The sequence below is a fragment of the Solea senegalensis genome, linkage group LG13 (genome assembly GCF_019176455.1).
Source record: "Solea senegalensis isolate Sse05_10M linkage group LG13, IFAPA_SoseM_1, whole genome shotgun sequence".
Classification (NCBI taxonomy): domain Eukaryota; kingdom Metazoa; phylum Chordata; class Actinopteri; order Pleuronectiformes; family Soleidae; genus Solea; species Solea senegalensis.
Genome location: NC_058033.1, coordinates 14,751,143 through 14,772,323, shown reverse-complemented (window position 1 = coordinate 14,772,323; position 21,181 = coordinate 14,751,143). Strand labels below are relative to the sequence as shown.

Below are 21,181 nucleotides of genomic sequence, written 5' to 3'. Positions count from 1 at the left end.
ACAATTCAGCATATTTACAGAGATGCTGTGAGGAAGTGTGCCAGAGGTGTAAAATCTTCTTTCCATTCTGTTTCGGCCTAACAGCTCAGAGTCGACACACTCAGCGTAGAGTTAAAGGACAAATTTAGCAGGTCCATACTTCTGATTGCAACCCATCAACATTTTTTTGCAGAACCATTTTATCCCTTTTTTCTTTTTTTTCCATTTACCCAGAGAAGGACTTAAAGCGAAGTTTTTTTTTAAGTGTGGTTGTATGAGGCAGTGACAAATCCTCATCCTCAATCTCTGACTTTGCTGCTCCAGATATGTGAGATATGGACACGAGCCTTCACTGAACTCACAGCTGCCAGTGCAGACACAAGGAAAAAAAAACAGATTTTCGCCAATTACCAAAAGGCTGACCGCCACTTTTTCTCCATTCATTATACAGCCTTTTTCTGACTGGAAACCTAAGTCTGTCTTGCTTTTTAAACCAACTCTTCACACAAAACAGTGTTTTAAGCTCATGGGGGGGGTCACAGGAGTTGCTAGTATGTGTCTCCCCAATTTGAGACAGCATTTTCTGACTTGCACAGAGCTGATGGTCTACTGCTGCCTCCTTTGGTGGGGTTTTGTCACCGAGGTACATCTGAGCAAAGAATTTAAACACTGAAGTCACAAAATAACATATTTGGACTTGCTGATTATAGGCAGAAGTGGATCAACAATTCCTGTGTGCTATGATGTAAGGAAAAAAAAAAGCTGAATTTCTCATTGGACTTGGTGAACCTTTTGTTCAGTTTCCCCTGTGTACCTCCTGGCAGCCCTGTTTTTGGTGAAAGGCAAAAGTGTCTGCTGACTGTTAGCACCCCCATACGACCATTAAAAGTGTATGGCAGCACTCAAAATAAAAGCATAAAAGACAAAGGCAACAGGTGCGGACTGACAGCACAAGACAATTCATAGCAACATAATGTTTCGAGAGGGATCTATCAGGCAAATAACATTCAATTTAGATAACAGGCTTAACAGAGCAAGAAGATGGGATAGAGTGCAGGAGTTCTGATTACTTCTAGGCCAAAGATAAGAGGTTGCTTCAATGGGGCAGTAGGTAATTACAGAAATAAATAAACAACAAGTGCATAGCTTACAACTGAGCCACACTGACTTTCCATTTTGAGAGATTTACCCTTTGCGGTGAGACTGTTTGCTCTTGTGGCTCTCAGGAGGTGAGCAACAGAATCACAGATCTGTCTGACTTCAGTAGTGTTTGGAGACTAAAGCACAATGAAACTGCTTTGTCGGATGGCACTCAGCCCGTTTCCCTAGGAAGTGTTGAAAGCTGTTGAAATAAAAGCACTTAACTAGAGCTCTACAGGGAGCACTTTCCATGAGCACATCTTTTTGTCTTGTGCTCTTTGGTGGTTTGAACATGCTCTAGCAAATTTTTGGAGATATTTTGAAGATCCGACTCAAGTGGGACTTCAAGTGTGAAGAATAGTCGATGTGCAGTCAACATAATTCCTTTCATTTGGTTTGGTAAATCAATTTCCTTTAGATTTCAAACATAACGGAGGACAGTGAGCCCAGGGAATTTAAGCCAGTGCTGGGTAGAATCTGCTCATATAAAACCCCCTTGGGGGAATGAAAGGCTGTTTTTCTCATATCTTTGCACCACAGATTACATCTGTGGATTAAATCTGAGCTAAAGGAAGAATGTCCTGAATCGAGAGGTAAGAAAGATGCAGGCACACGTCTCGGAACGGCAAAGACGTCAACAGAAAGATGAGTTTATAAGAAGTACGTCACTGATGATCTACAATATGAAGGTGGAACGCTTCACATTAGCTTGAAGGGCTCTGGAAAGGCCCTTCAACAAGAAAAAGTGTTGTTGACAACCATTCGAACCATCACAGAAATAACTTCTTCTATTTCTAAGTCAACTTGTACTGTTTTATTTTCACATCAGGTCATTTGTTTTTCTCTGGAACTGAAGTTGATGGATATACATTTTGTAAATGGAAGTCTACGGTTACTAATCTTATATACAGGCTGTCACAGGATGCTCAGGTTCCTTTTAAAATCAGCATCTGTCATTCAATGTTTAGATTCCACTTTTCTATTCAGTTCCAAATTGAGCCCCAGTCTAAAAAGATGTGAGTTTTGTGACCTTTTTATACAAAGAGTATATATCACAACTACCATTCTCTGTTGCGCTTTAATGGCTCATCCACTGACCGAAAACAAACCTGTTAACAGTCAAATGTGTACGAATCCACCCTTGAATCTTTCAGCTTGTGTTGCTCCCAGTGGTGCGTAGCTGTGTCAATAATTATGACCCTGTGTGTTTCTCTCCATCTCTGTCTGTGTTTCTCTCCCTTCCCCCAGGAGAATATGTAGTGATGACAGCATATTTCCATTTGAAAAGGAAAATTGGCTATTTTGTGATTCAAACCTACCTGCCGTGCATCATGACTGTCATACTGTCTCAGGTCTCCTTCTGGCTAAACAGAGAATCGGTTCCTGCTCGCACTGTGTTTGGTGAGTGCCATCTTGTGTGTTTAATCAAAGAGCAAAAAAAAGAAAGCCCTAAATGATGAATTGAACAGGGGGGAGAATTCGAAGAGAGATTAAACCCCCCCCAAAAAAAAAATATGTGCAGAGTTGGACTAAGTGGTTTAAAAATTGCAGGTTTCGAAAAGGTCTGATTAGAAGGACATTTTACAGAAAACAACCTGGTGAATATGAAAGACTAATGTGTTTTGTTCCTGATGCTCTTTTCCACACTAATGATTTGTGCCTACGTTAAAAAACACACACACACACAAATTAATCAGAAGTTAAAGCAAAGTATGAAACAAAATGGAAAAATGCAGTAGGGCCTACTGAGTCAGGGAAACACATCTGTCAAAGAGGATGTTTGGCTACTTTGTCAACAAGGAACAGTCACCCTGGTTTAAAGTCTTATTATTTACTGAGCTCCAGGTGATTTCGATAAAACCGCACGTCACTGAAGTTGCCCTTGACACATTGTGTGCTTCTATCGGTGGAGCAAAATGAATGAATTCATTTTGAAGCAACTGGCTGCTGATTAAATGGCCAATATTTGAAATCCATGTCAATAAAAAGGAGACAAACCCCTTCGACCAGATCCGACCTCTCTTGAAAACATTCTATATGAATGCTAATGCGTTTCATTTAAGAAGATGTAAGCCACGCAGAATCCTTTTGATTTTATTTGACATTTTCCCTTGTTGCATATGTGGCACTTCACTGTGTTATCCTCCCTTTGTACTGTGAATAATAATAGACTGAGCTGCATAATCTGTGAAGAAACCCCTGACCTGTGTTTGTTGAATAATTAGCATTTTGATATGGAAATGGCACACGTACGTATATGAGGTAGCACACGCTGCACAACACGCATTAAATGACATGCAAAGCAAGAGACTGTTTGGGGGGGGGGTGAAAAAACACTTGTTACAGCATCCTATTTCCATGCATTTAAATAACCAATGTTCCCTCAGTTCGCCACAAACACGAGAAACATTTCCCCTCAACATCATGTGAAAATCATTCAGTCACACAATAAGGTCCATCTGCACAGAGCGATTCTCCCTCACACAAGCAGAGAGGTGCTGTAATCAGTGTCATCTTCTCCGTGTAACCATTGAAACATTTACTGTGAAGGACACAGTTCACATCTCTAGTTTCTGTTCTCACAATCACAGTGATCAGGTGAAAGAAAAATCATCATTCCATCGAGTTCATGGCATCTCCTTTTCATCGGGAACTTAACTGATTTATCATTGTTTTGTTGGCTGCCAGGAGTAAGACTGAATGTTTTGATGGGTTTTCAAGGGTTTAGATTCTTATAAATATTTGATTTTTTATTTTAGAATACTCTCACTGATATTACAGGCATGCAATACCACATAGTTAGAGGGATAGTTTGGGTTTTTGGGGTTTTTTTCAAGTGTGGTTGTATAAGGTACAGAAATATAGTCAACACCTCCCGCTCTGGACCTGCGTGAGATAATATAATTGAAATCATGGCTGCCAGTTGGCAGCAAGGATAAACAGATTTTGGCCGCTCAACAAAAAGCTCACCTGATAATAAATCTTTCTTCTGACCAACCAACAAGTCTATGTGGGGTCATAAGGGTCAAATTCAGGCTGAGAACATGGGTCATACGCTGGTTTGTCCGTGGTTTCCATGGTGAACCCATCCATGTTTGCCCACATGGGCTTTTCACTTCAAGTTCATGCCCACTTAAGGCCCTGGTATACTTCCGCGCACACCCAACACGCATCATGGCGTGATGTAATTTGCGTCATCAACACGTAGTACGCAGTCTACGTGTGCAACCCAGATTTAGGAACCACGTGCAACGAGCGTGAAGCAGAAAAACCATTTAGACAATAGAGGAAGTAGTCGCCAAGGATTCAAGCCTCGACCTGGCGACCCACGAACCAGCTGACACCCCGACTCCGGGCCTTTCAGCTGTGAGCCGCTCAAACCAGAAGTGTCCCAGGGAGATGAAGCATCGTTCTCTTTTCCTTTGGTAGGAATGCGTCCTATACTCTGCGTCCAGACTTGTACCACCACCCCGATGGTGAAGTGGGACACTACAGGACCCTGACGCGCAAGTACACCAGGGTCCACAATGTGCGACGCGTGCTGCATGTGCGCGGAAGTATACCAGGGCCTTTATGGCGTATTTCCACCGGCTCTACTCACCACGGCACGGTAGCGTATCCACTAGCATGGTACCTGGTCCTATTTTTAGGACCTGCTCTGGCGAGGTTCCAAAACCGTGCTGAGTCGGTACTATGCGACGATTGGTCAGACTGCCGTCACAGGGAGAGACATCCCACACACAAATCAAGCCGAACAGCGCCGAACTGTAGATCACTTAAAACTACTTAACAATCCTCAAAACGTGGGTTAATCTCCAACAACTACCAGGGAAATCTCTATATTTAACAGTGCCAAATTGTAGATAAGTTAAAACTACATAACAATCCTAAAAACGTGGGTTAATCTCTATCTTAATTGTAATTATTTTATTAATCTCATATCACTACCAGGAGTCTGGTGTAAAGTCTCTAGTCACCACAGTTTCGCTCAGCCGTGCAGTGATGACTCCGCCCACGTTAAGTAGGTACTTTTTTTGTAGTGGAGATGCAACCTAATCGTGCCGTGCTGTGCCGTGCCGAGGTGAGTAGAGCCGGTGGAAATACGCCATTAGTACTCACGTAGCCTGGAAAGGGAAAGGGCTTGTAGTGGACAAGCACAGGAAGGGCCTTCATGGAAACCATTAACAAACCCGCTTGGGACCCATATTGTCAGCCTGAATAGAACCCTCTATGGGGCCCACATGGACACGCTGTCTTTTATCGCATTATCTCACCATTAGACACTGAAGTTTGTCTCACGTCATAAACTGCTCGCTCTCTGCAACAAAGTACATCATGTGAGACACTATATAATTGAAGGTATTGACACAAACACACAGACATGAGCACGGGCGGTGCTTGTGTGCGTATAAACCAGACATACTTTCACATGTCTGGTTTAGTATGCATTAGTCTTGTGATGGTCCACTCAGGAGGACAGTAAAGCTTGTTTTTCTCTTCCATTGTCAATGCTAAGATGTCCCTGTCGTCTTCTTTTGAGGAGTAAAGAGGGCAAGCTGCACACACCACACTCTCTGCAATAACAGACAACTCAGTCATTACTTCACACAGTCTGAAACGCTTGTGGGCTGCATATTTGTGGACCAGATTACAGAACAGAGCGGAAACCCAAGTTTGAAGGTCCAAATTTCAGAGAAAAAGTGGCAGCCCTACAGCACACAGGAGTTGTTGAACCATTGCTGCGTCTGCTGTTATTGTGTGATTTGTTTGGAATTCCCCAAGTGAAACAAACTTATCACACGAGACAGCAGTTCCTCTGCGCCCGGGAGCTAAAAATGCAGATTATCTCAGTGGACTTTGGTGCGGAACAGTGAATGGCTTACAAATGTCAGTTTCCAGTCAGGATGGTGTTGATGTCATTTATAACACAGATAACATTGACAGGTGTACATTTTATTAGGTGAACATTTTTGGGGCCTGGAACATATTGTGCATCTTTTTTTCCATCAGTTGCAAAAAAAGGCGTAAAATCGGTTCACATTCTTTTTTCAATCGCAGGAAGCGCTGAATGTTAAGCTGTGACATGACCTCTGAAAGTTTGAAGGGTTTCACACCAACGGATTCATTTCGACGCAAATTCGAAATGTTTGTTATGTGATATGTCCTGTAGGGACCTGGAACTGACCTTTTGCACATTATCTTGCAATAAATATATATTATATATAACTATATATATATATGTATATATATATGTATATATATATATATATATATATATATATCATATATTACAAGACTGAGTCAGCAAACCTCCAACATTTACGCACCACTGAACTTTGTTAGTGGTTCAAATTTCTTCTTTCACACAGCAGATTATGTAAAGTCGATGCTTTGCAGTTCAGTGGACCAGAATGTTTAGTTCATAACTTTATTCTTTTTTTAAACCCCAAAAGAGCAATTTACATGATTGAGCTAGATTGGACAATTAAACTCGGCTTAACCTTCTGTTACGTGGCCCTAGTGGACTCTTTAAAATCTGTGCCCTGTGTCCTGGTTTCCCCAAAGGAAAAATATTATTATGACCCTTGTGTCGTTCTGTAAAAGCTGTAAGAAAATGAACTTTCCTTGCACAAAGTACCTGTTTGCTAACTTTTTCATTTCATCCTCAGGGGTCACCACTGTCCTAACCATGACCACCCTGAGCATCAGTGCTAGAAACTCCCTTCCTAAGGTGGCCTATGCCACTGCCATGGACTGGTTCATGGCCGTGTGCTATGCCTTTGTCTTCTCTGCCTTGATTGAGTTTGCCACAGTCAACTACTTCACCAAGCGCAGCTGGGCATGGGATGGGAAAAAAGAGGGCATGGAAATAAGGGTGAGTCATTCTTATTTGAAACAGTTGTATGGAAATGTATGGACATGACACACCTGCACTCTCCTTTTGTTTTTACACTGAAAAGACGAACATGGTTAACATACTTAAAAAGGCACTTCAGTTGGTGACACCGTTTCATGAAATTCAATAAAACTGTTGTTCGTAACTTTATTTTGAATTCCTTATTTTAGGCGTCGCCAACCAAAGTCATTTTTTTCAAAGTTGTCAACCACTGTCGTCTTCTCAGTATGCTTAGTTTTAATTGTTTCAGTCCTTCAGTGACAGGCAATGAGGGCAAATTGCACTTTGAAAACATTGATCGAATATTCCTTCTTTAATGCAGCCTGGAGTCTTCTATAAGACTTTAAAGAGAGTTTTTATTTATTCATTAACAGCCAAATGGAACAGGGAGAGTGGGGTGGGACAGTGAAAGCGAAAACACAGAGGTAAACTCCCAGAGACACTGGCCCCGATTTATGATGGCGGCATATGTTCAAGTCTCGTCCTGAAGTCACTGTGAGCTCATTGCCCCCAGAAAAAAATGTCAGTGTCACGTCTACTCTGCAAATTATGGATGCAGAGAATAGAGAGGGCGTGTGCACCTGAAGGTGGCGTTTCTATAGCACAAAACTAGATCATTCACAGCCTACAGATTTGTACTTTGGTCTGTTAGATGGTGAGAGAATATATATAAAGAAGAAGCTTTTTTTCTCTGAAGTTCTAATGAAGTCATGAATAAAAAAGTGATTAGTGTCTCGCGACTGCCTCGGTGCTTTAATTATACATGGTTTCTATGATGTTTTATAGTTGATCGTGTCATATGGGATAGATTAGAGACATGAGGCAGTATTGGAACACAAAGAAGCACTTGCTGTATGTATGAAATATCCATGTTTCCCGTGATTAATTGATTCGCTGCAAGTTGCATCACAGCGTATGCTTCGAAATGCCTGTTTTTGATGGAGATGAAAGGACAAATGCATTTAGCATTTCTACACAGATTTAATGAATGACAGAATTAGGTCATGGCAGATTTAGTTGGCATAGGCTCTAACCACAATAATGCTTTTTTGTTTAAAAATGCATTGTCTTCTGCTCCGCACACGCTTTCGTCCAGGCAGAAAAGTTTGAAAATGCTGCCGGCTCTGGGTCGTGTTTTAGTCTGGACTTGCACCAATAAGTTGAACACGGTTTCCTGCATTTGCTTCCTGATTGGTCGTTATCGGCCACGAGTGGACTATCGACTGTGAAGGAAAAGGTCAAAGGTTTTCAGTTTCTTACTTTTCAACATTGTTGTTTTCCACTAGCAGTACATTCTGAAACTAAGTATGGTCACACAGTATACAGTATTTACATTTTATGAGGGCTGGGTATCTCCTAAATCTTAATGATACATATCGAGACGGAGAAGCCATGATAACATACGTATTGCAATACACAGTCTAATCTAGACAGACTTTGGCAGCTTGAGTGGTGTTTATGTCTCAAGACTACATCTCTACATCATTTCAGTACCATTTGGAAAATACAGTCAAAGACACAGTAAAGTGTCAAACTAGTCAATAATGACATTTATTATTTATCACGATAACATAAGTCAGCTAACTAAGGAACAAGTTTCGCTCCTGAGTGAAAGTTGAAGACACCAATCAATTATTATTGTATTATTGTGGAGCCTGAAGCATAGTCCTAGTTTTTAACGTGTCTTTTTGTGGACACTGAAACACTATTAATGACACACACATGTCATTAATCGAAAAGCCCAATTTTCAAATAAAAAACGTCGTAGTGTGGACGCAGACGTAGCTGATTTGCTGACTATAAGATGTTCCGTTTGACTGGTTTGTACTATTATTTTCTGAGATGAGTTAGCCTTGGTAAATTTGCACTGTGTTGAGAATACATCAAAGAACAGTTTCATATTTAATAGCGCAGCACAATTTGCAGAAGGACACATGCTTTTTTTTTCCCCCCTAAGGGAAACTGATTTTCTGACAGCGAGAGAGCTTACAAACACTGTGATATGTTTGCATTAAAAAAAAAAAAAAAGTTGCACCTCCATTGCTTTATATTAAATTATGTTTTTCTATCCCTCTGTTTAACCAGGTAAAAGTCTCACTTAATTTAACTAAAGTGACTAGGAAGGTACTGTTTTATTGCTGCCAGCACGTTAAAAAAAAAGGCTGCACTTCTGTCACAGACAGGTCATAAAGCAAAGAACAACATATATTTCTTTTACTGCGACAGAAACTCGTTTCCTGCTATTTATGTACAAAGTGTTGGACACAATCAGTACAGTGTTTCCACGTCCTTACAGCTTGACATTTGGTCCTTTGAGTGATTGACGGAAATATGTATTGCTGCCATAGAACTGTTCAGTCATCGGGGATAATTTGCAGCAGAGGGGAGGAATTGTTTTTTTTTTTGATGTCTCCTCTGAATGGCAACAGCCTGAGTTCCCTTCTCGGGGGCTGTGCTGAGCACGCAGTTGTCATGATAGATAAAAAAGAACGGGGTCACAGCGGGAGACGTTACACTCCCATAACACTCCCATAATAGCTAGAATGACTGGAAAGCAAAAGCATCAGAATACACACGTGTCTCCTTTTTCAACATGTTTTAAATTTAATGAAGAGAATCGAGTGGAAGATAACTTATAAGAGAAAAAGTGTGTTTCGCTAAAGATGTTGAAGCTCAGTACATCAATTTTGAAAATAGAGGCTCCATGTGTGAGGCAAGGCCACTACTCTTACCCTCATGTAAGTAAGATTGCCTCTAGGTTTCTGAAATGGAAGTGGTCGATGTGCAACTTATGCTGCTGGTTCTTTCTTTCTTTTTTTTTGTCACCTAACATTCCGCTTGACAGATGATGGCGCTGCGATGGCGTTACGATGGCGTAACTAGTTAGCGCTCCCTCACTTCACCAGCTAAAGGTGTGCTTATTACAGAAATTAGCCAATGGGGAGTTTGGTTGGTCGGAATGAATTGCTTGCTTGCATAATCTTGACTCTCCATGACAAATGATTGGAAATGAGTTTGTGAGATTTATTAAAAGCTAGTTTCATCAGCAGAGGCTGGAGCACTGGCTCACTGTGCAGTGGGCTTCATTGCCGGAGCCAGGGAATCTCAGTTACTAATGTGTGACTCATAATCTTGCACATTCACACCCACTGCGTCGCTGACAACATCTTCACATATTTGAAATTAAAGCTGCAGTAGGCAGGACATTTTGTAAGACAGTCCACATTGTCCACATGGAAACAGAAATGTCCCCGTACGATCTATTCTCATATTTTTTACTTTTCTGTCGCTTTCCTTAAACATGTTGATTTAAAAAAGGAGAGACTGTCACTTTTCCCAACCAACATGACTGTACCATCAACGATATTCAAGAAGAGATTTGGATCTCCATGGCATCAGAGAGGCATCTGCTGGGATCCACGGGCCACATCCTTTAACGTTTCATGCTTAGCTATTGACGAACAAGTACTGCTCCATAGGGGCCATTGGCCACAACTTGGAAATCTTGGTTTCTTGTTTGGGTCTGGATTATTGGGTGGAAAATCGTGTAAGCTTAAAGCTCAGGACACACTGCCCTGACAGTCAGCCGTCAGGCAGTTGATGAACAGCTAAAGCTCTCCTGGTGTGCAGCGCTGTCAGCCTTTGCCGTCATAGACAGGAACCCTGCTGAAGGCTTTGTGGCCAATTCAGCATGTTCAAACGCATTGCTGTCCCTTCAAGAGACAGATCCTCGTGGTTGGCTGTTTTGCTCGTCTTTCAGAAGACGAGACATCCTCGTGTACCGTCCTTATTTAATTTGGACATCCAGCAGATAATACTACTATGGCAGGGCCATTGTTTGACCAAGTGGTGAGTTAAAAAATCACTGCTTAATAGTTCTTCTGGTTTTCCTTTTTCATTAACAAAGGCAGACTACTGCCACCTGCTGGTAAGGAATATCCTCTCAAGCAGGTGCAGTACATACAGTATGTGCTGGTAGCTCATTGGCTGTTTTCCCCCTGACACATTGGCCAATCTGAGGCAGTGTTGCAGTTGATGGTCTTTACTATCAGTGGACTGTTGGGCTGATACCTGTAGTGATTAGATCAAGCACAGACCATGTCTGTAACTACCAGATTTACAAAACGTAAATAGTAGAGAACACCATAAATAAAACACATACTTCGCATACTTGAAGCTACTGAATATGCTACCGCCTCATCTCCAGTCCGAAACACGGACAGACTGTCACAAGGTTGGGTTTAATGCACGCATGCGCACACTGGACTCAAAACAGCGGGACGGAGCGAGGCACGATTACCTCCAGGGAACTTAATCATACTTGTAAAGCAATTCTGACTCATCGGTTTGCAGAAGTAACAAAGACAAGGTCAACAGATGCATTGTGTTCAGGACATTTCGTGTGCCTGCAGCTAGCCAAATGACTTTGAAGACTCTTTGGCCAGATGTAAATTATGTGCCGTGTTGCATTAGGTTCATAAAAACATGCACGCAGCACGATGTCACATGTGGTTTCTCCAATAATTAGACCATATGAATTACTGCCGAGGACAACCCAGCTAAATAGCGGCACATAATTGTTCTGCTAGGCTTTTCTGTCAGGTTACTAAGCCCTACTGTTCCTGATGCCAAGGAGTTAAGAGTTTAGGGAGCTATGATTGAAGTCATATGACACATTACAGCAGTCACTCTCTTTTCCTGCTGATGTCAGCCATCACTGTGATAAAGGAGTCTCTGGGTGGTGTTAGAGGAATCGATATCTTGGGGAAGTACCTGGTTATCCACAGGGCATCAGTACCACTCTCTCACCCTGTATTAATTGACTCGAGATAGATCCCTTCAGGGAGTGACCCACCATTTCTCTGTTTAATGCAATCAGCCGCCGCCTGTGAGCTTTTTTTTTTATCTCACCCGCAAGCTTCAGTGCTTGTGCTGAGTTTGGAGAACTCTCGTCCTCCGGTAGTCTTGCTCACTTGAGGACAAAACACTGATCAAACTGAACATGTTTACTCCTCATGTTTTGCTGCCTCCAAGACGTTGGACTGTAAGTCTGTGTACTTAAACAACTGCTTAAGCGCACCCCCTGCATTGAAAACCATCCTGAGACTCTCAATGAAATTATGGCTGTCAGTGGGGACACGAGGAAAACTGATTTTAGCCACTTACAAATACTCAACTACTTATGTAAAGGTCCAGTGTGATAGAATTTGTGACATCTAAACCGTGTTTCCACCTGGTGGAACGGTTTGGTACAGTACAGTACGTACTCTTTTGCATTTTCATTATGTATATACCAATAGTACCAAAACAAACAGCCCCAACCATTCCAAGTTTTGATATCCTTCCCTTGAGGTAACAGTTTCTTCAATGGCTGCAGCCAAAAAACAGCTACCCACCAAGTGGGAAAAAGAGCTCTTGTTGACTGTTGTGTTGCGTTGTTGTCGTCGTCGCAACTGCTGCAACATAACAGTACATACTGTATCTAGTGGATGCGGCCATTGTGCACAGCCCACAACCCGTCTACCAAACCATACCGTACTGTACCAACCTGAACCGTACCACGATGGAAACACAGCATAACGGTGCGACAGCAGAAGAGAACTCCTCCGCTCACTTCTCCCTTTCCCAAGTACATCAGGGGACTACAGTGGCATTTGCATAGCAGAAAGTCTTTAGACACTCTTTCACAACTCTCTCCACTCTTTCATTTTCTCTGCCATTTCCTCCTTCTATTTTGTTGATTTATTGATTGGGTTTATGTGGGCGTAGCATTATTCTTTGTGAACCTCATCTTCAATACACACTCTCCAGCTGGTTTGTCTGTTCTGGCTGGTGTACAAACACGATGGCACAGGATGCTGACCTGCGTAAAGCAAGACCTTTGAAGCGATTACACAGATAATCAATCATGTGTATGAATTCAATTTCTGCCAACAAAATGTACACAAAGTCTAACTAAGGAATATGTTCACTGATTTAGGTTGCTGTTAGACGGCCTTTTCTGATAGGAAACTGTTTACCCAGTCCGGTCAGTTGTTTGATATTGTCTATTAATGATAAAATATGTTAAAATAATATTAAAATATGTACTGTAGCTATGTTTGGGGATTTTTACGCCCTTACTGCAACTGTCGTCCAAATATTAAAATATACTGACAAGAATGTTTAGACTCTAACTTTCCTGCACCTATTTAAAAAAAAATAAAACAAGACTCCATTACAGACTCCATTTTCAAAAGGCCAAAATGTTCACATATGCATCCCTTTTAAATTTGATGTTGCCCATAGCTTTTAACAGCACTGTATCCATGTCTTGATAGAATGTGGCCTCCTCCGTCACCTCTTTCCATCTTTTGCTGCTTTTATCGTATTTTTTTTACTGCTCTAAAGCATCAGTCGGTGATTACTCAGGGCCTCAGGAGATGCACAGTGGAGATGCCAGAGTGGAACACTCTCACCAAGTTCAGATGCTTCCGATCAGGGTCGGTGAATGCAGTTGTTGCCCACGGAATTGTCGAACATCTCCCGTCTAAGTCCATATAAATATGCTTTCCGATTTCCCAACACCAGCCCCTAATTCATGTTCAATGTTGTTGAACATAAATGAAATGTCATTTATTTTGCCAACCACCACAGCTCAATACTGTATATAACAGTCATTCTGCTGGTATGTGAACATATCGTGGCTCTGTGTTGTTAAACAGAGTGAAGCAAAGAAAACAGAGTGAACATCTGGTTCTGTGGCTTTGGATGTGAGCACCTGCCAATGCAGCAGACAGTTTGTAGCTGAATGATCTTTGACTTGTCAAACTTTATCCATGCGGTAACTCCACTCTTCCAGCCCATCATTGCTGCAGTATTATCCACACATTTTTCCCCAGCACAGCCTCACGTCATTCATGTAGGGACCCAGAAGTCTGAATATTTCCTCATAAGCAGTGTTGGGCATGGTACTAATTAGTTATAGTTACTAGTTACTTCTCCCAAAAAGAAACTGTGTTAGTAAAAGAGTTATTGCATTGTACAGTAAAGTAACAAAACGAAATGGACACTTAACTATTAACAGAAAACACTAATCCCTGAGGACCAGGGTTGGGAAACACTGCGACTAATATATTCGTGTTGCTGTGGGACAATGTGAGACAAGATCCACTATCTAGTTGTGCCTTATTGTAGATGTTATCATTACTATGTTTATAATTGTAGAACAGTGAAACATAACAGACGTTTTAGAACCTTTGATATACATATACACTTTTATCTCAGTGAGGGACAAGTCATGTCTGTACTTCCATTATGAAAACGCTTCCATAGAATTTGCTGGGCTGACCATCGCTGAATGTGTCTCTTGGTTGTTTGTGTGTCAACGCTCGCCCAGCGCTGCCTCTGATTGGCTTACCTCTTCCATAGCCAATCATCGCTACTTATGTGGTTGTCCCGCCCCCCTCACCAAAGTAAACTGATTGAAACAGTCATTTCAATCGTTATTCCCATCACTGCTCATAAGGCATTTATAACTTATTTCTAATTCAATTGTTGACCCCCAAGTTGTAGGATCCCACTTTAAAAACAAAAACTTAAAAATCGTGCGGTCTTTAAGTTCAAATATATTATCTGATTGTGACATACAGTACTGCTCTACTCAAGATACTGAGCGATCACACACAGCACGTTTGTTGCATATAAAACCATGTTTTACATGCTTCCATTTGTGAGTGTCTCTGTATATTTAGGAGAACGCAGAATCAAAATTCAAATAAAACCCTTGGTAATAAGCTGAAAGGGTCCACAGTGACGCTTTAAGGAGGAGTGGGATAGGGCACAATGCTATGCTAATGAAAAAGATGGAGTGGAGAGAAAAGGAATGGATTTTAAAAGAAAAAGAAAAAGTAGAACAAAAATGTAAACAGGAAAAGTGAAATGGGGCAGTGAAAGGATGTAGTCAGTCACTGTGCACCACCCCTTGTAGGAACTATCTTGAAACATGGTGCTCGCTCTCCCTGAAAATATGGCTGCCAGTGGTAACAGATAATTGCCACTTAACAAAATGCTCACCTAATAAAATCTACACCCTGTTACACATATGCAGTATATATATCAGTGAGAGCCTTTTGCGACTGCAAACCGAGGTTTGTAAACCGCTCACTCTTCCACACCAAACTCCAAAAGGAAAATGAGCGTTTTTATCTCGCAGGTACAAGGGAGCTGTTGGTTTACTGCCACTTCGTTTGGTAAGTTTGTGTCACTTAGGTCAATTAAGCAAAAGTATTTCAAACTCCAAAGTCACAAATTCACACTTTTGAACTATTAGCTAACTCCTGTGTGTCTTGATGTAAAAGCATTCACTTTCTCCGTGGACTTTGGTGTGGGGAGTGAGCAATTTTCAAAGCACAAGTTTCTAGTCACAAAAGGCCGTCTAATGGCCAGATCAATCCAGTCACATATTCTTCAGATTTTGTAAACGTTAATTGGCCTAAAATTTATCAGCTGAGGCTTTTTGTTAAGTGGCTTAAACCTGTTTTTCCTTGTGTCCCAGGCAGCTGGCAGCCATGTTTTCTGTGAGAGTGAGCGTCCATGTCTCAAGCAGGTTTGTGTCAGAACTTTATACAACCACAATTCAAAACACCTGAACTTCACACATGCAGGATCTTGCAGGGTGATGCTAGTTTAGTTATTTGATTGGACCAATTTAACAAATAAAATCCAGTCTCCCTTTGTAAATTAAATAGAAAAGACAGTAATGATTTCTCTACAGTATGAAGAAGAAAGCAGTGGCTTTAGAAAGCTTAATCATACTCAGCCTTTGTTGTGTTAGATTTGGCATAAGCTGTTTTTGCCTGAAGAGCCTGCTGGCTGCTCTCATTGATACAGTTTTGTCAGATGTGGTTTTCAGGCACTGTTGTTTTGCTTCTTTCTTTTTTGTATATATAATCCTGCTCTGTGCTGCAACTGCAAGCAGTATCAGATGCCAGTCCAGCCTGGTTCTGCAGTGATCATGAATGCAGTCTTCCCTATTTCAACACACTCAATTTTTGTCATGACTTTTTTTTTTTTTTTAATCATGACTGTTTTTTTTTTTCCTTCTGCAATCCACATTTAAATGGTGCAGATTTGACTTGATAATATTTATAGTGTAAACATGTTCAAACGTAGTATCAGCTGGATAGCAATGAATAGAGTATGTAAGATGGGGAATTTTAATATAATTGGTAAACTTTTTTTCTTTTCTACTTTTCTTTTCAGGAACCGTTTCAGGCTAACATGGAAAGGATTAAAGATATGGTTAGGCTTTTGTTTTGTTCTTGTGTGTGTCGTGTCTCGTGGTGTTGCTTCTATTTCCTCTTTATGAGTTCAAATGGAAGTATTGGTAAGTCTGGTGCTTCGCTCCTGACAACCTTTACTTTACTGCCTTCTTCCTTTTCAGAGAAGAGAATCGGCGACTCTGTCCAAAAAGGCCAACAACACCTTCAACATTGTTGGAACCACCTACGCCATGAACGTAGCAAAAGACCAAGGTTTAACAACCATTTCCAAGAGTGCACCCGGAGCAGCGGCCAAACACCACTACCTGCAGAGGATGGCCGACCCCTACACGGAGGCCAAGAAGTCCTACAACCGTGTCAGCAAAGTGGACAAGATATCGCGCATCATTTTCCCAGTTCTGTTCTTCATCTTCAACTTAGGCTACTGGGCCACGTACGTCAACAGAAAGCCCGCTATCATGAAGGCTAACAACCTAAACTGAATTTGACCAAATGCTGGGCCTGATCTGGTTTGGTTCAGAAGGTAGACAGGTTTGCAGGAGGCCAAGTCCATTACATCTTATTGTGTATGTGTGTGTGTGTGTGTGTGTGAGAGTGAGAGAGAGAAAGAGTGAGAGTGTGTTCGTGGATGTGTTTTGTGTATCTGTTTTTTCTTAAGAGTTTGATATTTTGCACGTCTCTATAGATGGAGGACGAATTTGAACATACAATAAATTCACATGTAGTCATGGACTACGGAGGGAGCACATACTCACATCAGTCTGTATTTGTGTAGTTTTCTTTTTCCTTCCCCTCCACACTTCGCTCTGGCCCTGTTCCCATTTCCGTGAGTAACTGTAAGTGCTCCTTCGCCGTTACCTTGATCGCTTGCCGTTTTTTTTTTTGAAGAGTAGTCAAGTTGTGTTCTCACTCATGTTTTGATATGTTTGCGCTTCACTTGTAACACGCAACCTTGTACTGAAGATCCACTGCCGCTCATTACCAACATTAAAGCTGCAGTGCGTCAGCAGTCAGTTAGATTCAAACTGTTGTCAAATGAGCCGACCTTGTGCTGATTTAGCCCGTCAGCGCCGCACAAATCTCTCTGTGTTTCTCAGAGCTGGCTCATGGGTGGCTCATGCAGACACTATGTCGACAAATCCGCACACACCTCTAGTTTGAGTCCACGTGGACCATGTGCTCCGACTGCACATGCTGCCTATGGCACAACACTTCCAGTCTAGTTGGTGGGCGTGCTCTTTGTTTGGGCGAAACAGACTGCGAAGGAGAGCGTAACCATTGAGGAAACTCGCTTGATGTTATATGAAGATGTACAACTTCAGGCTCCAGGCTCACACAGACCTTCGTTTAGTATCATTACATCACCCATGCAATGCGAAGTATGACCGGACCCTTGACATAGTGGTGTTTAAATGTTGTGTTGCCCAGCGACATGCACACAGGAAGTGGGAGACAGAGAGGCAACAGCAACGTTGTACTGGTAGAGTGAGACGACTCCAAAACGGTGCCCACGAAAAGTTTCAGTGACGTGAATTCTGCTCAAACAACTCATTAAACAGTTTAACGGGATGAACACCTGTGAACCCCGTCCGCCCGATGCGCTGCCTGATGAATACGGACAAACGCTCAGTCAGGTCTGACCGTACGCTGCTTGACCGAGCCCGTTTTCAGATGAAGGACGCACCATACGAATAATGTGACATCATTTCTGCTCATGAAGACCAAACAGAGGCAGAGAAAAAAAAAAGAAAAAAGTTACACACTGCAGCTTTAAGGCTTTGGCACATCCATGAAGTTAACAACATGCGCACACACACACACACACACACACACATATACAGAGATGCAACAGAGAAACGCCAGTGGAGCCATTTGTCGGTTGTTTTACTGTTGTACTGTGTTAGCCTGGGGCAGTTTGTATAGTTCCATAGGAACATCATTAATATTCCTCCATGTCTGGGCTTCAGCTCACGCTGAATACCAACAGACTCAATGCAGTATCATCTGGAATTGCTTTCACATCCCATTGAGCTGCCTGTACATTTTCTAGTCCAGTGGCTTTCATTGTTTGAACTGGCCGACTGTGTTCAATGACAGAGAAGCTACGTGCCTTGGTGAACACATACGCACGTTTTAGAAGACAGATCTACGTGGTCTATAAAATGTAAACATAGTCTGGTGTCACTGCAGTTACTGTACATGGCTGTTGCCCCGCCCACCCATGGCCCAGGGGCCTTGGGCACAGAGTGTAAAATTGCCCATTAGTGTGGAAAGTGAACAGACCTCTGCCTGTGAAAGGATGAAGCGAAGAGATTAAAGGATCCCGCACATAGTCCACAACAATTATCATGTGCATTTATGTTTTGGCGCATGGTGTGGTGTCTCAATGAGCCAAGAAGACATAACAAAATACTGCCATTACCTCAGACTCAAGTGGAATTCTGAAATCCAGTTTAACATATATATATATATATATATGTATATATATATATATATATATATATATATATATATATATATATATATATATATATATATATATATATATATATACATACATGTATATGTATACAAATACTGTATTAGAAATCAAACCAGACACTCTTTCTTTCTGTGAGTATACTGTGCCCGGGCACCCTGGGGACTTTATTTCTGCCTTTTTCACTGTCACTAGTTTTTGCTTTATTATTATTATTATTATTATTATTATTATTATTATTATTATTTGTCTACTTTTCTGCCTCATCATGAAAAGTGTTCAATTCATGTTGTACTTTTGCTCCTTGTATACTTCACGTGTGTTGGTGTTGATTTGATTGTCTCCATGCAGTATGCTGTACTGTTTTGTGTTTAGGTGTACACAACAAAGACCAGTATGTCACAGTCGCGCCGTATTTTGGTGAAAAATACTATGAAACCAGTCGAAAAAGGTTTCTTATGAAACAACATTACTAACTAAATGTACACTGAAAAGAAGAGAATGCTGTCAAACCTGGAAAAATACTGTTGGTAACACCTAAATCAATCATGTTCATTCAAACTAAACAAGTTGTCTTCATGTCACTTTGGTTTGAATGAACTCTGTTCATTTAGGTATCACCAATTATTGTTTTCGTGTTGATTGTGATCACAGTGAAGAGCAATATAATTGGTCTTTTTCCACAAGTGATGGTTTCATAGCTGAACGTCAGATTTGCCATTTGTTTAGTGTTCGTTTTTGTATGCGTTTATACAAGTGTTATATTGATTATGAAGCCATTTCTGTTGATTTCTGCTGGACGCACTCTGAACATTTCAGATCTCATCCAACTGTATCATTAGCGGTTACAGGAGAACAAGTGAACGGTGTCGTAGCCTCTCTAAAGATGTGTTAATGACACAAACCATGCACAGTGTATCAGTCATAGGTTAATGCATGACAATCTGTACATTCATACGTCTGCACGTGCCAATAATGGCACATGTGTCACGTTGGAATAGGGCTTAGCGTCTGTAGGTCATCACAGTGACATCATCAGTGCTTCAGATTATTTGTGGACGTACAGTAGATGTGATGCTGATAAATTACAGGTGGTTCTGGAAGTGTTTTTGCCCTCATCTGACATTAAAGACATCAGGTTAATGTCAGCATATACTAACACACAGAGAATGAGCAAGTTCTACATCCGTTTGTATCGTAAACATTAAAATGCCAAATTAAAAAGGCGTATACAAATTCAGATCACCTCTCAAATACTTGCAAATACAGTTCCGGTCTTGCTGTACGGTATATAAAGCTGGAACACAAATCATTTGAATTACTAATGAATAACTACAAGCACTCACAGAATGCAAACCTTGCACCAATCTCTGCTTTGTCACAAGGTTAACAACTGTTTAAAAATGGAAAAGTCCTAAATCTGGATACATGTGCAGATCCCCACTAAAATCTAATAATTTCTCCCTTGGCATATAACCTGCATCACGCATGTCAACCAAATCTGTCTCTTTATTTCGACAGCTTTTTGAGTTTTGCTCTTCACTGATTTTGTAATGATGCACTGTTTATTAACTCAAATTTAAATAATAGTTAGACTAAAAAGTGAATTATCATTGCAAATGTGTCCATGTTGACGAGCAATTTTTAGACATATATATCTCATATATCTCACATAATGCCGATATAGTATACACACTGAAATGGAATAGGTTTCATGAAATTGATACTGTGAGGCGCCCTGTCTGAAACAAACTGATTGATGACACACATCTGTTGTGGGTGTTCAAGCCTGCTGGCTGCTACTAATTCAGGATCTGATGATAGTGGCATGCAGAGCTAATGTTTATGTATGATTCCTCGGAATAACACCATGGAGGTGCTTTGTTTAAGCAGTGCCACGCAGCTGCTGCCTCATATGTGAACAGGATGAGTGAGATGACTAAGACAGTAAGACATGTCACCTTTATATGATCACACACCTTCAGTCGTAATTATCCATCATGTCTTAAAAACTATCGTGAATAACAACGTCAGTGTGAATATTGAACTGAAGCTAGATCAAATTGCAATAGTGATAACTGTTTTCCTGAAATGGTTCATTTCTAATGTTTATGATCAATTAATGACTGTGTGTTAAAACACTTATATCTATGTGCTGTCTCATATTTCCTCTATTTATTTATTCTTGAGTACGATGGACAGGATTAGGGCAACCCATGTGGAAAGGGAATCTGGCTATAACCGAAGGGTTCGAATCCCAACAGTGCCCAATCCCTATTGCTCCCCATTGATTGGGTTAATTGGACAGTCTAAATTGATCCCAGCCACTCGTGCCGGTCCCAAGCCCAGATTGAATAGGAGGGTTGTGTCACGAAGGGTCTCCGGAGTAAAAACAATCTCTGCTAAATCACCAGCAGGGGATCC

General features: G+C 41.2%; 1 protein-coding gene across 2 annotated transcripts in view; it reads left to right on the top strand.

Annotated features, from left to right (window-relative positions):
- gabra3 (gamma-aminobutyric acid type A receptor subunit alpha3) overlaps window positions 1-17,032 on the top strand; it is a 90,071-nt gene extending 73,039 nt beyond the window's left edge. Inside the window, exons 9-13 of one of the 2 annotated variants that reach the window (XM_044042342.1) lie at window positions 2,368-2,520; window positions 6,789-6,994; window positions 15,552-15,602; window positions 16,259-16,297; window positions 16,440-17,032. In XM_044042342.1, coding sequence (XP_043898277.1) covers window positions 2,368-2,520; window positions 6,789-6,994; window positions 15,552-15,602; window positions 16,259-16,297; window positions 16,440-16,760 — 770 coding nt within the window. In that variant the 3' untranslated portion in view covers window positions 16,761-17,032. The remainder of the gene's footprint in view (window positions 1-2,367; window positions 2,521-6,788; window positions 6,995-15,551; window positions 15,603-16,258; window positions 16,298-16,439) is intronic. The other variant, XM_044042343.1, reaches the window with a different exon arrangement.
- Window positions 17,033-21,181: the final 4,149 nt, after the last annotated feature.